This window comes from Prionailurus bengalensis, chromosome E4 (assembly GCF_016509475.1).
Source record: "Prionailurus bengalensis isolate Pbe53 chromosome E4, Fcat_Pben_1.1_paternal_pri, whole genome shotgun sequence".
In the NCBI taxonomy this organism is placed as follows: domain Eukaryota; kingdom Metazoa; phylum Chordata; class Mammalia; order Carnivora; family Felidae; genus Prionailurus; species Prionailurus bengalensis.
The window spans coordinates 3,451,043-3,472,344 of NC_057360.1; the positions used below are offsets into that span (position 1 = coordinate 3,451,043).

A 21,302-nucleotide genomic window follows, 5' to 3' on the forward strand; every position below is an offset into this window, starting at 1 on the left:
TAGAGAACCCAGAAACAAACCCACAACTATACGGTCAACTAATCTTTGACAAAGCAGGAAAGAGTATTCAATGGAAAAAAGACAGTCTCTTTAGCAAGTAGTGCTGGGAAAACTGGACAGCAACATGCAGAAGAATGAAACTGGACCACTTTCTTACATCACATACAAAAATTAATTCACAATGGATGAAAGACCTAAATGTGAGACAGGAAACCATCAAAATCCTAGAGGAGAAAACAGGCAGCAACTTCTTCGATCTCAGCCGCAGCCACTTCTTATTACACACCTCTCCGATGGCAAGGGAAATAAAAGCAAACATATGCTATTGGGACCTCATCAAGATACAAAGTTTCTGAGGCACCTGGGTGGCTTAGTTGGTCAAGCGTCAGACAACTTTGGCTCAGGTCATTATCTCATGGTTCTTGAGTTCGGGTCCCACATCAGGTTCTGCGCTGACAGTATAGAGCCTGCTTCGGATCCTGTCTCCCTCCTTCTCCCTCTCTGCCCTTCCCCCACTTGTGCGCGTGTGTGCACACAAGCCCGCTCTTGCTCTCTCTCTCTCTCAAGGGAAAAAAAAGATACAAAGCTTCTGCACAGCAAAGGAAACAATCAACAAAACTAAACAGCAACCAAGGGAATGTGAGAAGATAATTTGCAAAAGACATATCAGATAAAGGGTTAATATCCTAAATCTATAAAGAACATATTGGGGTGCCTAGGTGGCTTAGTTGGTTAAGCGTCTGACTTCGGCTCAGGTCATGATCTCGTGGTTCGTGTGTTCACGCCCTGCAGTGGGCCCTAAGCTGACAGCCCGGAGACTGGAGCCTGCTTTGGATTCTGTGTGCGTCTCTCTCCTCTTCCGCTTGTTCTCTCTCTCTCTCTCTCTCTCTCTCAAAAATAAAATAAAAACATTAAAAAAAAAAGAATTTATCAAACTCAACACCCAAAAAATAATCCATTAAAGAAACAGGCAAAAGACATGAATAGACACTTTTCCAAAGAAGACATCCAGATGGCTAACAGACACAAGAAAAGATGCTCAACATCACTCATCATCAGGGAAATACAAAGCAAAACCAGAGTGAGATACCACCTCATACCTGTCAGAATGGCTAAAATTAACAACTCAGGCAACAACAGGTGTTGGTGAGGATGCAGACTAAGAGGGACCCTCTTCACCGCTAATGGGAATGCAAATTGGTGCAGCCACTCTGGAAAACAGGGCACATGCACCATCCCAATGTTTATAGCAGTGCTACCGACAAGAGCCAAAGTCTGGAAAGAGCCCAAATGTCCATCAATTGATGAATGGATAAAGACGACGCAGTAGTATGAATGTTCAATGGAGTACTACTCGGTGACCAAAAAGAATGAAATATTGCCATTTTTAATGACATGGATGGAACTAGAGTGTATTATGCTAAGCAAAATAGGTCAGAGAAAGACAAATATCATATGATTTCATTCACATATGGAATTTGAGAAACACAACAGATGAACACAGGGGAAGGGAAGGAAAAATAAGATAGAGAGAGGGAGCAAACTGTAAGAGACTTTTAAACACAGAACAAACTGGGGGTTGATAGAGAGGACGCGGGTGAGGTAATGGGCTAAATGGGTGATGGGCATTAAGGAGGGCACTTTTGGGGGTGAGCAGTGGCTGCTGTGCGTAAGGGATGAATCACTGGGTTCTACTCCTGAAACCAGCACTATACTGTATGTTAGCTAACTTGAATTTAAATAAATAAGAAACGTACTCTAAAAAAAACAAAAACAAAAAAACCCAAAACCCCTTAAAAACTGTAATGTTCATAGGAGCATTATTCAATATAGCCCCAGAGTAGAAACAGTCCCAACGTCCATCAGCTGACAAATAGATAAGTGAAATATGATATATCCTTTGCAGTGGAATATTAATCGACAATAAAAAGAAATAAAGTACTGATACATGGGGGCACAACTTGGGTGAATCTTGAAAATATTATGCTAAGTGAAGGAAGCCAGTTGCAAAAGGCCATATACTGTACAATTCCATTTACATGAAATGTCCTGAGTAGACAAATCTGTAAAGATAGCAGATTAGTGGCTGCCTAGGGCTGGGAGGTCTCAGCAGAAAATGGGGAGCGACTGCTAGCAAGTATGGGGTTTCTTTGTGTGATGGTGAAAATGTTCTAAAATTGATGGTGGTAATGGTCGTACAGTTTTGTGAATGAACCGAAAATGAGTGAATTATACACATTAGGTGAAGTGTGTGGTATGTGAATATCTCAGCAAAGCTGTTAAAAATTTATAGGCTCGCTTTCATTCATTTTTAGGATATTTACTTAAAGCTACGCCAGATTCAACTATAGTGAGAACGTGATGTGATGCAGCTTGAAATCCTTCTTAGTCGACTATATTAAAGAGATTCAATTCTCTAAAGGAAACAGTCTTGTAATAGAATGGTAACCGGTGGGCTCAGTCAGTTAAGCTTCCAACTTCGGCTCAGGGCATGACCTCTCAGTTCACGAGTTCGAGCCCCATGTGGGGCTCCGTGCTGACAGCTCAGAGCCTGGAGCCTGCTTCGGATTCTGTGTCTCCCACTCTCTCTGCCCCTCCCCCACGCATGCTCTGTCTCTTGTCTCTCAAAAATAAACATTAAATATAAATAAATAAATAAATAAATAAATAAGTAAGTAAGTAAGTAAAAATAATACATAAAATGGCAACCAGACTTCTGTGAGGCCAAGCTAAAGGTTTTTAGAAGTGCTGCCTCTGGGTATTCACTTTCAAATGCCCCCTCTCTATAAGACAGCTTTCATACTATTCTTACTTTCTGATAATAGACTTTAGCCTGCTGCTCATTACAGCAAAAAAACAACACAAGTGTTAGCTCCAGAAAACCTGTAAATAATGACATGTCTCCTCATACTACTGCTCACCTTTTTTTCCAGTACTAGCTTTTGGAAATACAAAAAATTATTACCAATTAACCTAGGTAAAGAGGCATAAGAGTAAATAAAGTCACCTTAATATGCTTTTTAAAAAAGTATTGAGAGAGCACCTTACTATTGCTGGTTTGGGACTGAGTGTCAAGGCTTTATACGTCATTTCACATTTGAAAAGCTATCGTATTATCAGAAAAGCGCCCATCTGCAAAATGTTGAGGCTTCGTCTCCTTAGGATCTTGGGATTTCCCAGTAAAAAGAAGCACTAACATGCCCACGTGTAGACACCTATGCAGGGACTCTCTGCACTGTTTGTGCTGACATGGGAACCGGATCCGGAGCGACAAGATGGAGACATCTTTAGGGAGCTTTACTCCAGCTAAGGAGGAGGACGCTGAACTGTGGCAGTGGAGATGGACAGAAAAAGACTAACCAGGGAGCTGTCAGAGAGACAGGATCACTCAGATCTGGTGACGGGGCACGCACTGAGAGAGCCCGAGCTTCAGCGATCTCTCAGGGTACAGGGAGAAGGCTCCCAGGCCATCCTGAAGCTGCATTCCAGGTCCTTTCCAGGTGTAGAAAGAAGTAATTCTGTCCTCATGAGAAGCTTTCTACCCAGTTTAAAATTCTACTGCTCACCCAAATTTAACAACAAAACTTAAAGTACAAATAACAACATACCCCTTACATATATATATAAAAAAAATCCTCTATAGATACAGAGGTGAGTCACTGAATTTTAACCAAGTTTAGACCATACGACCTCTTCAAAATCTTAGGAATTCATAGCTCAGAAAGGAATTTTATAGACATATATACAGATGAACATCATCATTATACAGTTGAGGAAACTGAAGTACAGAATCATTAAGTCTCACCAAGTGACCTAGAACCAGAAGATTTGAACTTAGGTTTTGCAACTGCCAACTCCATTTTCTTACACTTCTAAAACTCATTGCATTTAAGATATATAACTTAAAGCTAATCTGTATAAAGACTATCCATAGGTTTTATAAATCATATATTTCAAATGCATTAGGAGGCAGTAATTCTACACATATCTGCTTGCTAGATAGTAAGTACTGAATAACTAAATAATATCATCACACCTAGGGAAAATGGAATAAGGTCATGTGTGGAAGGAAGGAATAAAAGCAGCCATCATCCTGAAGCTATGATTGACCCACATACATATGCAACTAGGTCTCAGTTCTCAAAAACATCAAAAGAACGTATCAGAGAGGCACAAACTGCTCTTGGATTATAGTTATTGAATAAATCAATCTATATATAAATAGCACTACATACATTATCTGATTTACCGTAGATCTTTTAAGAAAAGGCTTTCATATCTCTTTTCAAAAATCATCTTAGGGGCACCTAGGTGGCTCAGTCGGTTGAAGTGTCCAACTCTTGATTTCGGCTCAGGTCATGATCTCACGGTTTGTGGGACTGAGCCCTGTGTCAGGGTCTGCGCTGGACGGTTTGTGGGACTGAGCCCTGTGTCGGGGTCTGTGCTGGCAGCCCAGAGCCTGCTTGGGGTTCTTGCCGTGCCCCTCCCCCTTCACTTGCACACTCTCTCAAAATAAATAAATAAACATTAAAAAAATTATTTTAATTTAAGCCTACTAAGGAAAAGCAAGGATGAAGGGATCAGTCAACAGGAAAGCCTAATTATAAGCTACATTAAAAAGTTATCAAATGAGGGCATCTGGGTGGCTCAGTTAGTTAAGCATCCTTGGCTCAGGTCATGATCTCACGGTTCGTGAGTTCGAGCCCCGCATCAGGCTCTGCACTCTCAGCACCGAGCCTGCTTTGGATCCTCTGTCTCCCTCTCTCTGTGCCCTCCCTCACTCGTGCACTCTCTCTCTCTCTCAAAAATAAGTGAATAAACATTAAAAAAAAGTTATCAAATCATTTTATTGAAATAATAAGGATAAGTCTGTAGGAACTGGAAAGTTTCATCTTTTACTCCAAATGAAAAAACGAATAAAAATACCAGATATGGATACAATGACTGTATTTCTAATCAGGCAAAGAAGCAGAAGATGAGAGGAGACGCTCTCCTTCGTGCTCTTGAGCCTCATGCAAAGACCGCTGACTTGGGTGAAGCGGGGCTATACTAGGAGTCCCAGCCTAAGATGTGCCTGAATGTTGCAGGCTCACATGTTTCTGATGAAAAACAACCAGGGGCTGCCTGTTTTCAGGGGTGCCTGTGATTCAGGGGAAAACAAGGTCCAAAGCTCCCCACTTTAACTGCCAAACTATACACCAAACAAGAAATACTCTGGGGGGCGGGGGGGAAAAAGAAATACTCTGAATTACTTTGTAACCAAAGTGATACAATGAAAACTAGATGTCTTATTCAACACTGATGTAAGACGTATATTAATATATGCTAACACAATTATTCACTTCTGGAGTTGGAAAGATCCCATGAAGAATTTTATGGGAAGGAAGAAGACAACATACGTTTAAAGTACCTGGTGTGAAAGCATGTAAAATAATTAAAATTTCAGCACATTGTTACGGCAAACTACTGGGAAGAGGCACAGAGAAGTGGTACAGGCATGTGAGACATCACGTGCGTGACATGCCACCCGGCTGGATCCGTATGTGCTACTAGAGAACCAGCTCCAGAGTCTATTAAGAGAAGTTCGCGGTTCGTGAGTTCAAGCCCCGCGTCGGGCTCTGTACTGATGGCTCAGAGCCTGGAGCCTGTTTCAGATTCTGTGTCTCCCTTTCTCTCTCTGCCCCTCCCCCATTCATGCTCTGTCTCTCTCTGTCTCAAAAATAAATAAACGTTAAAAAAAATTAAAAAAAAAGAGAAGTAAAGCAAGATGTAGGACAGTATACAGAGTACAGGACAGAAGATGTAGGACGTTATACAGAGTATGGGAGAGAAGACAGTTTATTTTTAGGTAGAGAACAGTATAAAAAAGGATTTTTTAAAAGTACCTTGTGCTATCTTCTTAGTGGTGCCTCTTTTGGTTCTGGAGCTTCTTTTTCCAGGTATTTTTTTGTCCTTTCCCACGGAGGCCTGCCCGTCCTTGGGGCTTTCATAGGAAGTGTCCCCCAGGTTCTCACACACAGCCACCTCACAGCTGGGGGTGCAGCTCTCATTATTGTTGAGACTGTCCTGCTCGCACACTGCAGGTCTGCCCATTGCAGTGGCACCCGGGCTCAGACGCTCCTGCCCGTCCCCGTCAAGCTGATTTTCATTTTCATCCGATGCAGAAGCTAAGCGTGTTACTGTACTTCCCACGCCGTCACCAGGATGATACCCATCTTGTGGTTCTATCTGCAGATTATATGTAGGAGTTTCGCTGTCATCCATTAGAGCATCTTTTGTTGAACCATTTATGTTTCATCAAAGTCCTTCCATGTCTACAATGACAAAAGAGAAAAAAAGCTATTTCATTTTCTAAGCCCTGGGTTCTCGTGATCGTTGTCTCTTGGGTCGTTTCGCTGTGAGCAGGGAAAGGATGGACATGACCACAGCTCACTCCTACTACTTCTTCTCGCTCACCACCCCACCCAACCTCCACTGGTTCCTGCTTGAAGACAAGCGTTCTCAACCCTCGCTGTGTGTTTACTACCTGGAGAGCCTGTCCAAGATGGAGCCCTGGTACTGATATACTTAGGTAAGTTCTCCGTGTCACTGTCCCGTGCATGATGTTGGGACCCCTATCTTAATGAAAGCAATGCAACTACTGGTTAAATGAGGTCATCTGCTAAAATCCATCACTCATATGTTATCCCTGGATACTTACCAGACAAATGAAAGCCGGATAAGTCCTCATCTGGCTGAAAACAGCAATATTTGCCAACGAGCACATTTAGGATATTTTTTAAATACATTGAAAAAAAGGTACGTAGAAAATTTGGGGGGTATATGCTTATACCATAGTCTCATTACATCATTTATTTCCACAAAACAAGCCCTGGAAAGTACCTTAGAATTGTCAGCAAATTCCTTTTATACAATTGAAAAAAAAAAAAAAAAAAAGGAGGGCCACAATTAACTCTAGACTAGTTTAGACTTGGAAAATCTAAATCTGCTCCAAGGATCCTTCTAACATTTTAAAACTACACAAAACAGATTCTAAGCCTCTCTTGTCAGACATGTCTTGTCCCTTCTTATCCTCCGAAAGTATATTACATTTTAAGGAAAAATTATGCCAGCTAGAATTTAAAATTTTTTGCTTGCCAATCATTATTTTGGGTTTGAATCAAATATAATATTCCAGTTATCTGAGAAAAAGTTTAATGATTTTTTTTTAAATTCTTCAAATTAACAGAAATGCTTATTTGGCCTTTAGAATCATGTAAATAAAGTATAATTCTTTCAAAACATGAAGACAAAGTACAAAATAAAACATCAGCCCTACCTGGATTGTATCACGTTTTCAACGTATTTTGCAACTGGAGTATTTTATTTGATTCAAACATAAAAGTACTGGGGGCGCCTGGGTGGCGCAGTCGGTTAAGCGTCCGGCTTCAGCCAGGTCACGATCTCGCGGTCCGTGAGTTCGAGCCCCGCGTCAGGCTCTGGGCTGATGGCTCAGAGCCTGGAGCCTGTTTCCGATTCTGTGTCTCCCTCTCTCTCTGCCCCTCCCCCGTTCATGCTCTGTCTCTCTCTGTCCCAAAAATAAATAAACGTTGAAAAAAAAATTAAAAAAACAAAAAACAAAAAAAAAACAACAAAAAAACCCCCATAAAAGTACTGGCTGGCAAAGATAAAAATATCTAAATCTGGATGGTATCATTTTCCTTATACTACATCTCTCTACTAACTTAGGTTTAGCCCTGAAATAAATTCTAAACAGAGTATAGTTCTTAATTTAAAAAGCTATTATTTTAATGAGGTGTCTTCGAGATCACTATCATGAGAGAACCCAGCCTCAAATGACTGTTGAAACGTCTGTGGCTGGAGGAGCCTGGGTGGCTTAGTCGGTTAAGCGTTTGACTCTTAGCTCAGAGCTCTGTGCTGGGCATGGAGCCTACTTACTAAAAAAATAAAAATAAAACCTCTGTGGCTAAGACAGACAGAGATCAACAGAACAGGAGAGAGAGCCCCGAAATAAACCCACATGTATATGGTCAACTAATCTATGACAAAAGAGGCAAGAATATACATAATGGGGAAAATATAATTTCTTCAATAAATGGTGTGGGGAGAACTGAACAGTCACATGCTAAAAAATGAAACTGGACCACTTTCTCACACCAAATATACAGAAAAATAAATTCAAAATGGATTAAAAAGACCTAAATGTGAAACCTGAAACCATAAAACTCCTAGAAGAAAACAAGACAATAAACTCTTAGATATCAACCTTAGCATCATTTTCTAGACATATCTTCACAGGCAAGGGAAACAAAGACAAAAACCTATGAGGAGTACATCAAAATAAAAAGCTTTTGCATAGCAAAGGACACCAACAAAATGACAAGGCAATCTACCGAATGGGAGTTAATAAGGTTAATATCCAAAATACATAAAGAACTTCTACGACTCAACACCAAAAAGCCAAATAATCTGATTTTAAAAATGGGCAGAGCACCTGAAGAGACATTCTGCCAAAAACCAAACCACACCAGAAACAACCCCAAAACTTAATAGATGGCCAAGAAAACATGAAAGGATGCCCAACATCACTAATTATCAAGGAAATGCAAATCAGAGCCACAATGAGATATCACGTCATACCAGTAAGGATGGCTAGTGTCGGCAAGACAAAAAATACTAAGCGTTGAAAGAATGTGGAGAAAAGGGAACCCTTGCACGCTGTTTGTGGGAATGTAAACTGGTGCAGTCACTATGGAAGACACTACGGAAGTTCCTCAAAAAATTAAAAATAGAACTACCATCTGATGCAGTAATTCATTCCACTGCTGGGTATTTACCCAAAGAAAACAAAAACACTAATTTGAAAAGATGTATACACCCCTACATTTATCACAGCAGTATTTACAACAGCCAAGTATGGAAGCAACCTATGTATCCACTGATTTAACGAATGGATACCGAAGATGTGAGATATATATATATATGATATATATATATATATCACATATATATATGATATATATATATATCTCACATCTTCGTGATAGTGATATGTGATATATATATCACATATATATACATATGATATATATATCACATCTTCGGTATCCATTCGTGTATATATATATATATATATGCGATGTAATGAAACTCAACCATACAAAGGAATGACATTTTGCCATTTGTGACAATAGGGTCTTATACTAAGTCACATGAGTCAGATAAAGACCAATACCATATGATCTGACTTATGTGTGGAATCTAAAAACCAAACTAACCAGCCAAACAACAATAACAACAGCAAACAGAAACAGAATCACGAATACGGAGAACAAACTGTTGGTTGCCAGAAGGGAGGGGGTTGGTTGTAGGGGCAAAAATGGTGAAGGTGATTAAGAGGCAGAAACTTCCAGTTATAAATAAGCCACAGGGATGAAAAAGTACAGCATAGGGAGTATATTCAAAATACTGTAATAACTCTGTACAGTGACAGATGGTAACCACACTTACAATGGTGAGTATAGCAATACATAAAATTGGAGATTATGTTGTACACCCGAAACTAATATGACATCTTATGTCAGATATTACTTCAATAAATAAATAAACAAGTAAAGGACATGTGGCTAATATGGTAGAAACTACCCAGATGTCCACTGATGGATGAGTAGATAAACAAAATGTGGTACTATTCATAAAGGGAATATTATTTAGCGCTAAGAAGGAATGAAGTTCTGATATATGCTAACACATGTACGATCCTTGAAAACATTATGCTAAGTGAAATTAACCTGACACAAAAGGATGAAAACGTTATGATTCTACAATAGGCAAATTGATGGAGACAGAAAACAGATTAAAGGGGCTGAGGGCAGGGGAGAAAAGGGAGTTTTGGTTACAGAGTGTTTGCTTTGGGTGATGGAAAAGATCTGGAAACGCAGTGGTGATGGTTACACAGCAGCATCGATGCAATTAATGCCACTGCGTTGTAGAGTTAAAAACGGTGAAAATGGCATACTTTATGTTTTATATATATTATCACAATAGTGAAAAGAAATGTGTGTGGCTATGAAGGAAAAATGTCAGCCCTTAAAACTAGTAACAGCCTTAGTTATTTCTGATTTAAACAATCAAGTTATATTCTGACATGTATCTGAAAGTACAGACATGTAGGTCACGTGCCAAGGAGGAAGTGGAGAGCAGAAAGCAGTCTAGAGAGCCACAAACAACCACACTTACCTCCTGTTAAGTTTCCATCATGTGTTAGAAACTGTGACAGGCACTTTACACATTTTATACCTAACTCTCCACGCAAGCCTACACAGGAGGTACTCATACTGTGTTTCAGATGAAGAATCTCAGGCTTGGACAGGCAAAAATAAGGGGAGTAGAACTGGATGTGAAACCAGGTCCTTCTCACAGGAGTCTTGTGCAGTCCAGTATCCAAAGGCTGAGAACTCAGGCCGACTGAGGCTCAAATGCTGGTGCTGTCTAGCCTCTCCAGGCTCCAACCTTCTCATCTGTAAGTGGAGAACCACTGTACCCACCTCAGAGTCAGTTGTGAGGCTCAGATATCATGGCAGGTAACACACTCAGTGGAGTGCCTGGCCTGCAGTGAATGCTCAAAGTTAGCCATCATTACTCCCTGAGAAACCTCATAGGCCGGTGTTCAACACTGGTAGGTTTATTCAAGTGGGTCCCTAGCCTTCCTGCAGGTTCAGAAACAGAGCTTTTCCAGACTTTCCAGAAATGATAAACTAATGCTAACCAGCATCACTTGAAAATGCTGGAGTTTAACTTATCATGGGAATATTTCATTTGGTTACTAGAACACCTAAGCATCAGTTCTGCGCATCCCGTTTCAAATGATTAAGCTACCTAGAAATTAGTGATTAAGGCTTCTTGGTGAGTATAAAATTACAGATCGCATTTCACAGTTTTGTTGAATGTCATGTACCGAGCCCTGTGTTCAACTTTTCAGATCAATACTCTTATTCAGTTCTCAGAATTACCCTAGCAAATAGGTAACTTTTAGTACCGTAATACTAATGAAGAAACCAAGGTTCTTATGTCTTCAAGACTCATTCTGCTAGTGAGGTCAGAAATGGAACATGGACCAGTTATGATTCTGAGGCCATACTCTCAATCATTATGTTCTAAGGACAAAGGGGAGAAACCAACTGAAAGAGCATTTCACTCCAGCTGTGGTTTACCTCAAGGAAAACATTCCACCTACAGCAGGGGACACAGCTGTAACGACCAAGGAGTTCAAGTTCCCGGAAGTACTCTCTTTTCCGGGGAACTTCCGGATCCACACGAAACACCGTTTCCTATGGCTCGCCTTCTTGTGTTGAGAACTCTTTCCGGCCTCAAGACGTTTTTGCTGCTTACTGTTTCGTGATAACGTAATTTAATTCTCAAAAGGTAACTTTGTAAACTCCTTTCCAACACTAATTCTCACAGTCTTTCCAAGGTGTGAATGTCCTATAATTATTCTTACAGGGTACCTACCAATTATTCAAGGCCTGGCTCCAAAGTCCACCCCCACCCCCCGCCCCCATCCCAGGTCTCCACTCCAAAAGACCCGTGCAGAACCTACTGCTCTTAACCGCTGTGTCACACACACAGCCCTTCCCAAATCCTGCTCTGCACTGTGTGTTTCTGCACAAGTGTCCTCTTAGATTTAAGCCGCTTGAATACCCATAACCCAGCCACAGATCATTTTTATCTTTCACAATACGTAGCCCTAGGCCTTGGGGTTTTGAGACACAATAAATGCGCAGGACTGACTCTGCATGGTTGTGAGCACTGCCCAAGTTTCCAGCCTCTTGGGTGAAAACAGCATTCCTAATATGTACACTGTGTTAAAGTCATCTGACGGGTTGACTCTGTGCAGCTGAAAATTTCAAGACCTCATATCCAAGTCAGGCTTAGACAAAGCTTGAAAAACCACAAGGCTTTGTGGAACAAGCTTTAAGTAAAGCAATAATTGAGAGTAACAGACTGACAAAAAGAAACCCACATTTTGTCAAAAATACTCTCAATCCCAGGTATAATTTGACTTCCTCTTTTGATACATCCTAATGGATATCTGCTGAGATTAAATATCAGATGTCACTAAAACTAAAAACTTTATAGGAATGGTTAAACATATAATACCCAATTATCTTATTAAAACCCTTGAAGGAGATTTTGAGTGACGTTTTTCTATAATCCATACCAATTAGGCCTCAATACATACTTTCTTTTTTTTTTTTTTTTAATTATTTTTTTTAACGTTTATTTATTTTTGAGACAGAGAGAGACAGAGCATGAATGGGGGAGGGTCAGAGAGAGGGAGACACAGAATCCGAAACAGGCTCCAGGCTCCGAGCTGTCAGCACAGAGCCCGACGCGGGGCTCGAACTCACGGAGTGCGAGATCATGACCTGAGCCGAAGTCGGCCGCTCAACCGACTGAGCCACCCAGGCGCCCCCTTTTTTTTTTTTTTTTAAATAAGCTCTAGACCCAACGCGGGGCTTGAACTCAGAACCCTGAGATCAAGAGTTGCATGTGCTACGGACTGAGCCAGTCAGGTGCCCCTTCTTAAGAATTAAGATGCAACCCCGAGTTGAAATTTGATGACTTCATAGTCAAACCAAAATTTGAAGGAAGGCAGTTTCCTAACCAATAAGATATTGTATTAACTACAAGTTCAAATTTGGCTACTCTGAGTCAGTTCAGAATTGAGAAGAAAATCACCATACACATGTTGTATTTACTATGGGGATTAAACATCACTTTACATTTTACCATCTTACTACATATTCCAACACCCTTACTTCCCAGGGCTAAATCTCAAATTTTCTGTGATTTATGCTTTGTTTAGATACACGTACCTGTAGGCAATATTCAGTGTATCAGTAATAAAAAGTATGCCTTAGAGGAATGATTTTCAAAAATTTTGCAACCCAGAATAAGAAATTCATTTTTCACTGAGATCCTGTACACACAAAATATGCATCTATAATGGCAACAAAGGTTCCTTGAAACTAAACACATTCTGATACATTCTCTATTCTATTTGATACTATTTCATATTTTTAAAAATGTTGATCATGGTGCCTGGGTGGCTCCGTGGATTAAGCATCCAACTCTTGATTTTGGCTCAGGTCATGACCTCACAGTTCATGACACTGAGTCTGTGTTGGGCTCCCCAACTCATTCATATCCTCTCTCTCTCTCAAAATAAATAAACATTAAACACATTTTAAAAAGGCTGATTGAGATCCATTAGGTTGATTTCATACTCTGCTAATGAACTCTGACCACAGCAACATGTTATGAGGTGGTTTCTAGGAATTAATAGTATCTTAACCTGAGGACAACCATCCAAGGACCAGAGAAGTTTGTGATTATCTCCAATTTGTTTTCTGAAAACGATGACAATCATGTGAAACTCAGACATCAACTTCATTAAAATGTCCCTATAATTTTAATATCATGATTTCTGCTAATTTATATCATTCCCCTCCCCTTAAAATTTAATTAAAATATTAAGCTTGATCCAGGGTCCCTTAACCGACATCTTCAGCATGAGGTATATTCTATAACTGTGCTGTTCAGTGTGGTAGCCACAAGCCACAAATGGCTACTGAGCATTTAAATATGCACAGTGAGACGGAGAAGCTGAATTTTTACTTTTATTAAATTTCAATTAATTTAAATTTAAAAACAGGTATCAATTCAGCTATTGAAAAACCTATACATGTTTGGAACAAATGGAGTATGTGAATCTGCTTTCTTTTTTATAATTTTTTTCATGATTATTTATTTTTTTAACATTTATTTTTGAGAGAGAGAGACCAAGCGAGTGGGGGAGGGGCAGAGAGAGAGGGAGACATAGAATCTGAAGCAGGCTCCAGGCTCTGAGCTGTCAGCACAGAGCCTGACATGGGGCTCGAACACACGAACCATGAGATCATGACCTGAGCTGAAGTCGGACACTCAACCAACTGAGCCACCAGGTGCCCCTTCATAATTATGTATTTTGAGAGAAAAAGAGAGAAAGAGAATGAGAGAGAGAGAATCCCAAACAGGCTCCATGCTGTAAGTGCACAGCCCTATGTGCAGCTCAAACTTATGAACTGTAAGATCACGACCTGAGCCGAAATCAAGTGGTGGACACTTAACACACTAAGCCACCCAGGTGCCCCTGAATCTGTTTTCTCACCTGTAAGTTAAAAGTCTAAATATAGATCAAATATTTCCAATGAAAAATGTGTCCAAATTGAGATGTACTGTACTTGTAAAATACATACCATATTTCATTTCAAAGACCACTGTGAATCCAAAGAATGTAAAATAGCTTATCAATACTTTTAAATACTGATTATATGTTGAAATAATATTTTGATCTAATGGGTTAAGTCAAAAATTATTAAAATTAATTTCACCTTTTAAAAAGCTTCTTTACTGTGGTTACTAGAAAACAAAATTCTATATATGGCTCACATTTTATTTTTACTGGACAACACTGCTCTCCAGGACACTGTCTGGACAAGTGCCACAGTAGCCAGTCATGGCTCATGGTAATCACTCCACCCCGGGTTCATTCTTGCTTATACATGTTATGCTGTAGGCATTTCCTGGCCATAGATGTTGCTATTACTATGATTAAACAAGGTAAATAGTTACTGAAGGAAATAGACTCTATATGCTTTTTTTTAAAGGATTTTTTTTTTTTTAATGCTTATTCATTTTTGAGATACAGACAGACAGCATGAGTAGGGGAGGGCCAGAGAGAGAGGGAGACACAGAATCCGAAGCAGACTCCAGGCTCCGAGCTGTCGGCACAGAGCCCGATGCGGGGCTCGAACCCACAAACTGTGAGATCATGACCTGAGCTGAAGTTGGACGCTCAACTGACTGATCCACCCAGGCGCCCCTAGACTCTATATGCTTTTAAAATCACTTTGCATCTGCTTGTCCACATGGACGTTCAGGACGTAAACCCCAGGATCACACCATCCTTTCTTTTAGGTACTTCTTGACGTCCAGATTAACTAGTGGGACAGCCTTACGGTAATCTTTCTAAATACTTTGATTTCTATGTAATGGCACAGTACAATAGTTAACCAGATTATTTTAATACTTCTTTAATAAGAATAAAAAGCAATTTCATAATAAGAAATTCATTCTCAATACAGAAACAAGAAAGGTCATAAAAATGTGTGCTGTAGGAAGGAGGATGAAAACATGACAAAGTACGTAACAAAACCACAAGACTGTAAAAGAAAACACCAGAAAAATGATCAGTTACAGTCAAACGTAAGGTAATGATTCTAAGGAAGAAAATAACAAACATGGATGTTTATTTATACAGAGAATGAGTCTAGAACACGAAGCCCGCAATGTTGGGCCCCAAGGGGGACCTAGGCGTGCCGGTGGAGGTGGGCGCGACAGCCAGGACCACAGCCCCGGAGAAGCAGAATACCGGACCGTCAATCGTGTTGGAGCAGGTCAGGTCCTGTCTGGAGCACCTGGCGAAGAAGGACCTCCACCACGCCCGCCACCAGGAGAGCCCTGAGTTCCAGCAGCAGCTGGGGGAGCCCCCAAGCAGCCCCAACCCTGCCCCTCCAGGCTAGGCTCTGGCCTGGGCACTCAGCACCTGGCTTAGCTACCTTCTCAAGGGCTGGCCTCCAGCCTGCCTGGGCCACCCTTCCGGTACTCCCCTTGCCTGCCTGGGCCAGACCCCAGCACCCGGCATCCCTTCCTTCAATCAGGTGTGGGCCTGCTGCCCTCCCACCTTGCCTGCCCGCCCACTTCCGGGGCACTTCCCACTCCACTCGGGCCTTGAGTGTCCACATTAAATGGGTCTCCAACACAAGAAGGAAGAAGAGGAGAAGAAGGAGGAGGGGGAGAAGGAGGAGAAATTAACTGAAATTATGTGACTCTTAAGCCCCAGACAACCTTGGGACAGATAAGCTAAGTGAAAGAAAGCATAATTTGTTTAATCTTTCTCCGTTTCACAACGGGCCTCAGCTCAATACAGGTTCCACACATCTGCAGAACCTCTGAGTGCAAAATCCATTACATGAATGGAAATGATGGGTCAAGAGGCTCATTGTGGGTACAGCCAAGCCGTGGGCAGTCACCACCCTCCTCTTTTGCCTCTCTGTCAGACCCAGACATATACAAGTTTTACTTGAAGAAAAAAAAAAAAATAGAAGCAAATCTCTAAAACAGTATGAACTCAAGGACATCTTCAAGCATCCAGAAACAGATACATTTAGCAATAATTTCTAACAATATTTTCATTTAACAATCAGTAGAAATTTTGCCTACCTCAGGGTGACCGACTTTATGATTCAAGATGCTCCTAGAAATTAATGACTTCTCCATCATTTGAAGATAAAGGGTGAGCAAAGTCATAGCATAGAAAGTTATCTGTACTGGCGCGCCTGGGTGGCTCAGTCGGTTGAGCTTTGACTCTTGATTTTGGCTCAGGTCATGACCTCAGAGTCACAAGATCAAGCCCCAAGTCAGGCTCTGTGCTGAGCATGGAGACCACTTAAGATTCTCTCTCTTCTTCTCCCTCTGCCCCGCTTTCCAGCTGTCTCTCTCTCAAAAAAAGTTATCAGTACAACAGATGCATTTTGTTTAGTTTCACAGTTAATGCCACACACACAGAGGGCATTTCACTAGGTTCAAATCTAAGTTGTGCTTTCTTGGTTTTAAATACTTCTTTGCCGCAAAACGTATTGCAACCATACTTTGAAGCCACAACCAACAGAGTAAGAACTGTAAAATACTTTTTGGTTCGGACCGTAATGACCCCTTTTAAAATAAAAATTATGTTTACTACTATATACCTACTAAATATTTTCAGGGAAGCTGTCTTACTTTTAAACTTAGAGCACTTTGCTACGCAGCTAGTAATATCAAGCTAACTATACTTTCATTGTTACATATACACAAACACATAGTTCATTAAAACCTTCCTTTAAGAGGCCTTACCAAATAGCATTCCCTGAATAAAATGCTGACTATTAACAGTAATCAACAGTCATTGAATATTTACGAAGTATCAGGAAGTGTTTCAGGCAGATATTTATATATGTATAAAATTTAATCCTCACACAGATCCTACAAGGTAATTCTATAATTAGACCTGTATTATCGAGAAGGAAACAGCAACAGAAAGATTAAATAAATAGGCCAAGGTCACGCAGCTAGTACGTGTTAAAGTCAGGATTCAACCTCAAAGGTCCTGACTCCAGAGCCTATATACCCTTAACCACGATAATCATTTTTATATTAATTTTAAAAATCAACTATTCTCAGATACACATTTTGTAAACAACATATTGCTAGCTTGAAGGAGACAGCAACATAAACAATTTCTCGTATCTTCAAAGGCTTTCCAGTTCAGAAAATAGATTAAGACAAAATAAAACCCACCCATAAGACGGTTCGGTTGCCGTACTCCTCAAACATGATGAATTTGTTTCTTTGAGGTTACACATTAATCTATATAAAGCCCTGTGAGAGATCATCTTCAAGAATCTGACATGTACCCTTGTACACACAGGGTAACTAATACGAGGCAGATCTCACATATTTCCTGAACCAACACCACAGCTGGAGAAGAAGAAATCAAGTACGAGTCTCCAAACTGTTGACAGTGCACCGCTAATGAGCAGAGAAATTCATCACACGTATAGCCATTGTACGCACGTTTGTTCATAACTTACAAGGACGCATACTGGGCTAACATATGTGTATGCATTCACTTTTACATACATGTAAAAATACACATTAAGAAAGAGTTGCCGACTACCTCTGGCAAAGGCAGACTAGCTCATTTCAGACAAACCCTCCCGCTGGTAACAACTAGGAAAACTGGCAGAAAGTTTCAATTTGGAGGCCAAAAAAGCTGAGCAGAGCTTTTAACAAACTTACAGACCTGGCGGAAAAACTGAACTTCAGGGCTTGCCAAGAAACGGGGAGCCTCAGGCTTTCATGTGAGACCTCAAAGGGCTACTCCCTAGAGGTGAAGGTGAGCCTATAAAAGAGACCAGCTTCAGAGGGACTAAAGCTCAGCAGAAACATCTTCATGTGCCAATCAGTCAGGTTGATCTGCCGGCAAGGTAAATAAATCCCCCCTGGGAGAAGAAATCCAATGAAGGCTCAAATTACCTCCACGAGTTTTCAACCATAAGGTCCAGTATATAACTCGAAGTAACCAGGCACACAAGAGATCAAGATTGGACAAAAAACTGAGAGAAAGCAGTTAAGAGACACAGATTCACGTGAGATCTATATATTGGGAGTTCAGTTACAGGAACTTAAAAATAACTCTTGCTAAAATGTTCAAGGACTTAGAGGCATCTGGGTGGCTAGTCGGTTGAGTGTCTGACTTCAGCTCAGGCCATGATTTCAAGGCTTGTGACTTCGAGCTCCACATCGGGATCACTGCTGTCAGCACAGAGCCTGGAGCCTGCTTTGGGTCCTCTGTCGCCCCTCTCTCTTTCCTCCCCTGCTTGCGCTCTGTCTCTCAAAAATAAATAATCACTTAAAAAAAAAAAGTTCAAGGACTTAGACGGGTAACAGAAATTTCAGAAGAGAACTAGAATTGGTAATAAGCAGCAGAAGCAAATAGTTTACTTTGTTTTTTAATCATTAGATTTGAATTTTTAAAAATCAACTATTCTAGGGGTGCCTGGGTGGCTTAGTCGTTAAGCATCCGACTTCGGCTCAGGTCATGATCTCACAGTTCATGAGTTCAAGTCCCACGTCAGGTGAGCACGAGCCCCGCTTTGGGTAAGCTCGAGCTCCGGGTGAGCCTCACTTCTCTCTGTCTCTGCCCCTTCGCTCACTTGCACCCCTCCCCAAAAAACCAGATATTCTATTAGATATCAGATCAGATATTCTAGATCTTAAAAATACAGTAACTGAGGGGTGCCTGGGTGGCTCAGTGGGTTAGACATCTTGATCTTGGCTCAGGTCATGACCTCATGGTTCGTGACATGGAGCCCTGCTATGCTGTCATCGCAGAGCCTGCTTGGGATTCGCTCTCTCTGCCCCTCCCCTACTTGAGCTCTCTCCCTCTCAAAATAAATAAATAAACATTTTAAAAAGCCCCACAGTAACTGAAATTATTCCAAGTATGGAACTCAAGGGTATATTTAACCTTTAATATATACTAATTTCTAAAACAGTTTAGAGCGAAAGAAATAAGTGTGTGACAACTTTTGAATTCATTCAAGACTGTCTATGAACTTTTTAATCAAATCTAGAAAATTTGTATTTAAATGAGTTGTTAAGGAGAAAAACAAAAAGAGTAACTTTCCTATACTCTATTTTCTGGTGCTTAAATCCAGTCACTGATACAGACTGGGCCTGGCTAAGCATACTTTACCATCAAGAACAAATCTTTCCCCACAATACCTACTTCTTGCCTTACACTGATTTATGAGTATTTTCTATCTCTGATCATTTTAGAATAAATACCAGACTCAATGAGAACTGATACTCCCAAACTTCTAAGTTATAACTAAATTAACGTGCGTGCAAGATAATAATCAAATACTGTCTTTCACAGAAGCACACTGACTACATACTTGCTATGTATTTGTGCCACCATCAATGGTCCTGGGTAACTGGAGAGCTGATACATTGCCACAAGGCCCAACTGTGTTGTTTGCATCAAATGTCCTTGATGTTTAGTAAATAAATGTTAGCTTTGAGTCCCAATGGTTTATTTTGCAGATCCTAAGACAAGAAACAGAACTAACACTGAATTCAAGGATAGCCATGGATAACATGGAATTACATTCAAAATATCTGGAGAAAAAAAAATTTTTTTTTGCCACATTAACTTCTCACAAATAAATGCTGTGCTGTACTTTGCAGGGAGAAACAGCAAGACAGAAAGAAGCTGGCTAATAGCTATAATAAAACCACTGCTCCAAATCCTCAATCATTAGCGGGAATCATTAAATGTATCAGTAAGGATCCTCTGAAAGATTTTTAATCAGAGGAGTGACATGATCAGGTTTATACATGAGAAAAATCACTTGTGTTGATCTTTTTAATGTTTACTTATTGGGGTGGGAGGGGCAGAGAGAGGGAGAGAGAGAATCCCAAGCAGGCTTCACACTGTCAGTGAGGAGCCCATCTTTGATCTCACGGACGGTGAGATCGTGACGTGAGCCGAAATCTAGAGTCAGACGCTTAACCGAATGAGCCACCCAGGTGCCCCACTCGTGTTGATCTTTAATAATATGAGGTTTCCTTTCTTTTTCCAGGTGAGATATGGGCTGCCGATAGGAAAGGAGAGGGTTAGCTGAGAGGGAGCTGTTATGCAGTTAAGATAACAGAACAGAGCACGGTCCCTGCACCAACGGACCAACGACAGCCCAGACTGGGGGGTGGTATGGCATCCAGGACACAGGCGGGGACACTGCCCTTAAAGAGGAGAAAAGGGGCACGTTTCCCGTTGTCCCAGAAGGATGCGGGAGAGTAACACTGGAGTTGAGTTAGAGACATTTCTAGGCCATAATGCATCTTTCTCAGGAAACAGGAAGTAGGGTATCTGCTCTAGAGGGAAGCACAGAAAAGGTTTAAAACCCCACTGAAGTTCACTCCACGAGAAATCCAGTCTCTAGTCTACCTGGTTGTATGTGTTGCCTTCAAGTCAATCTCATGGTACACGTATGCCTCAAAATAGCAGCTGAAAGGAGATGCTTTTAACCTAACCTTCTACATGAGTGCAATGTGTCAAGAGAAATGCTGGAATGTCCTCACTGTAATGGGAAGAGATTTCTTCAGCCTATCTCAACGCCAATTTTCACTGGTGTTCTCATTTTTCTGTCCTGCACAGCTCTGACACTCCTCTTCCTACTTCTTTATGTGAACAAGAAAATGCAGTTTGTAAAATCCTTGCCTCTGGTTTATTTCACTTGAACAAAATGAATTCTTCAAGTCCTGGCCCATATTGTAACTGTTCTCAGTGTAGACCAGCGCCTCATTCAGATTCGTCCTATTTCTCAGCACGGATTTTTCTGACACATACACAAGATTAAATTCTTATAAGACAGTCCACATACTGATTTAATGAATCAAGAAACACGGGTTCTGATATTAGCTCTTTTCTTAGGATTTAAGCTTCTCTAAGAGTTCTCCAAACTCTAATGTTTGATGATTTTAGTTATTAGTTCCCGAGTCCTCTGTTAGTTGTCTTTTACTGCTTCAAGTCTAAAACAAATACCACTTTCTGGTTCACTACTACGTGAGCTGTAATCACTTGTTGATCTAGG

At 40.7% G+C, this 21,302-nt stretch overlaps 1 protein-coding gene across 2 annotated transcripts in view; it reads right to left on the reverse strand.

Moving 5' to 3' along the window:
• Positions 1-21,302, reverse strand: part of CNST (consortin, connexin sorting protein) — a 118,219-nt gene that overhangs the window by 67,816 nt on the left and 29,101 nt on the right. For both annotated transcript variants that reach the window (XM_043568450.1, XM_043568449.1), the window contains exon 2: positions 5,886-6,314. In XM_043568450.1, coding sequence (XP_043424385.1) covers positions 5,886-6,264 — 379 coding nt within the window. In that variant the 5' untranslated portion in view covers positions 6,265-6,314. The remainder of the gene's footprint in view (positions 1-5,885; positions 6,315-21,302) is intronic.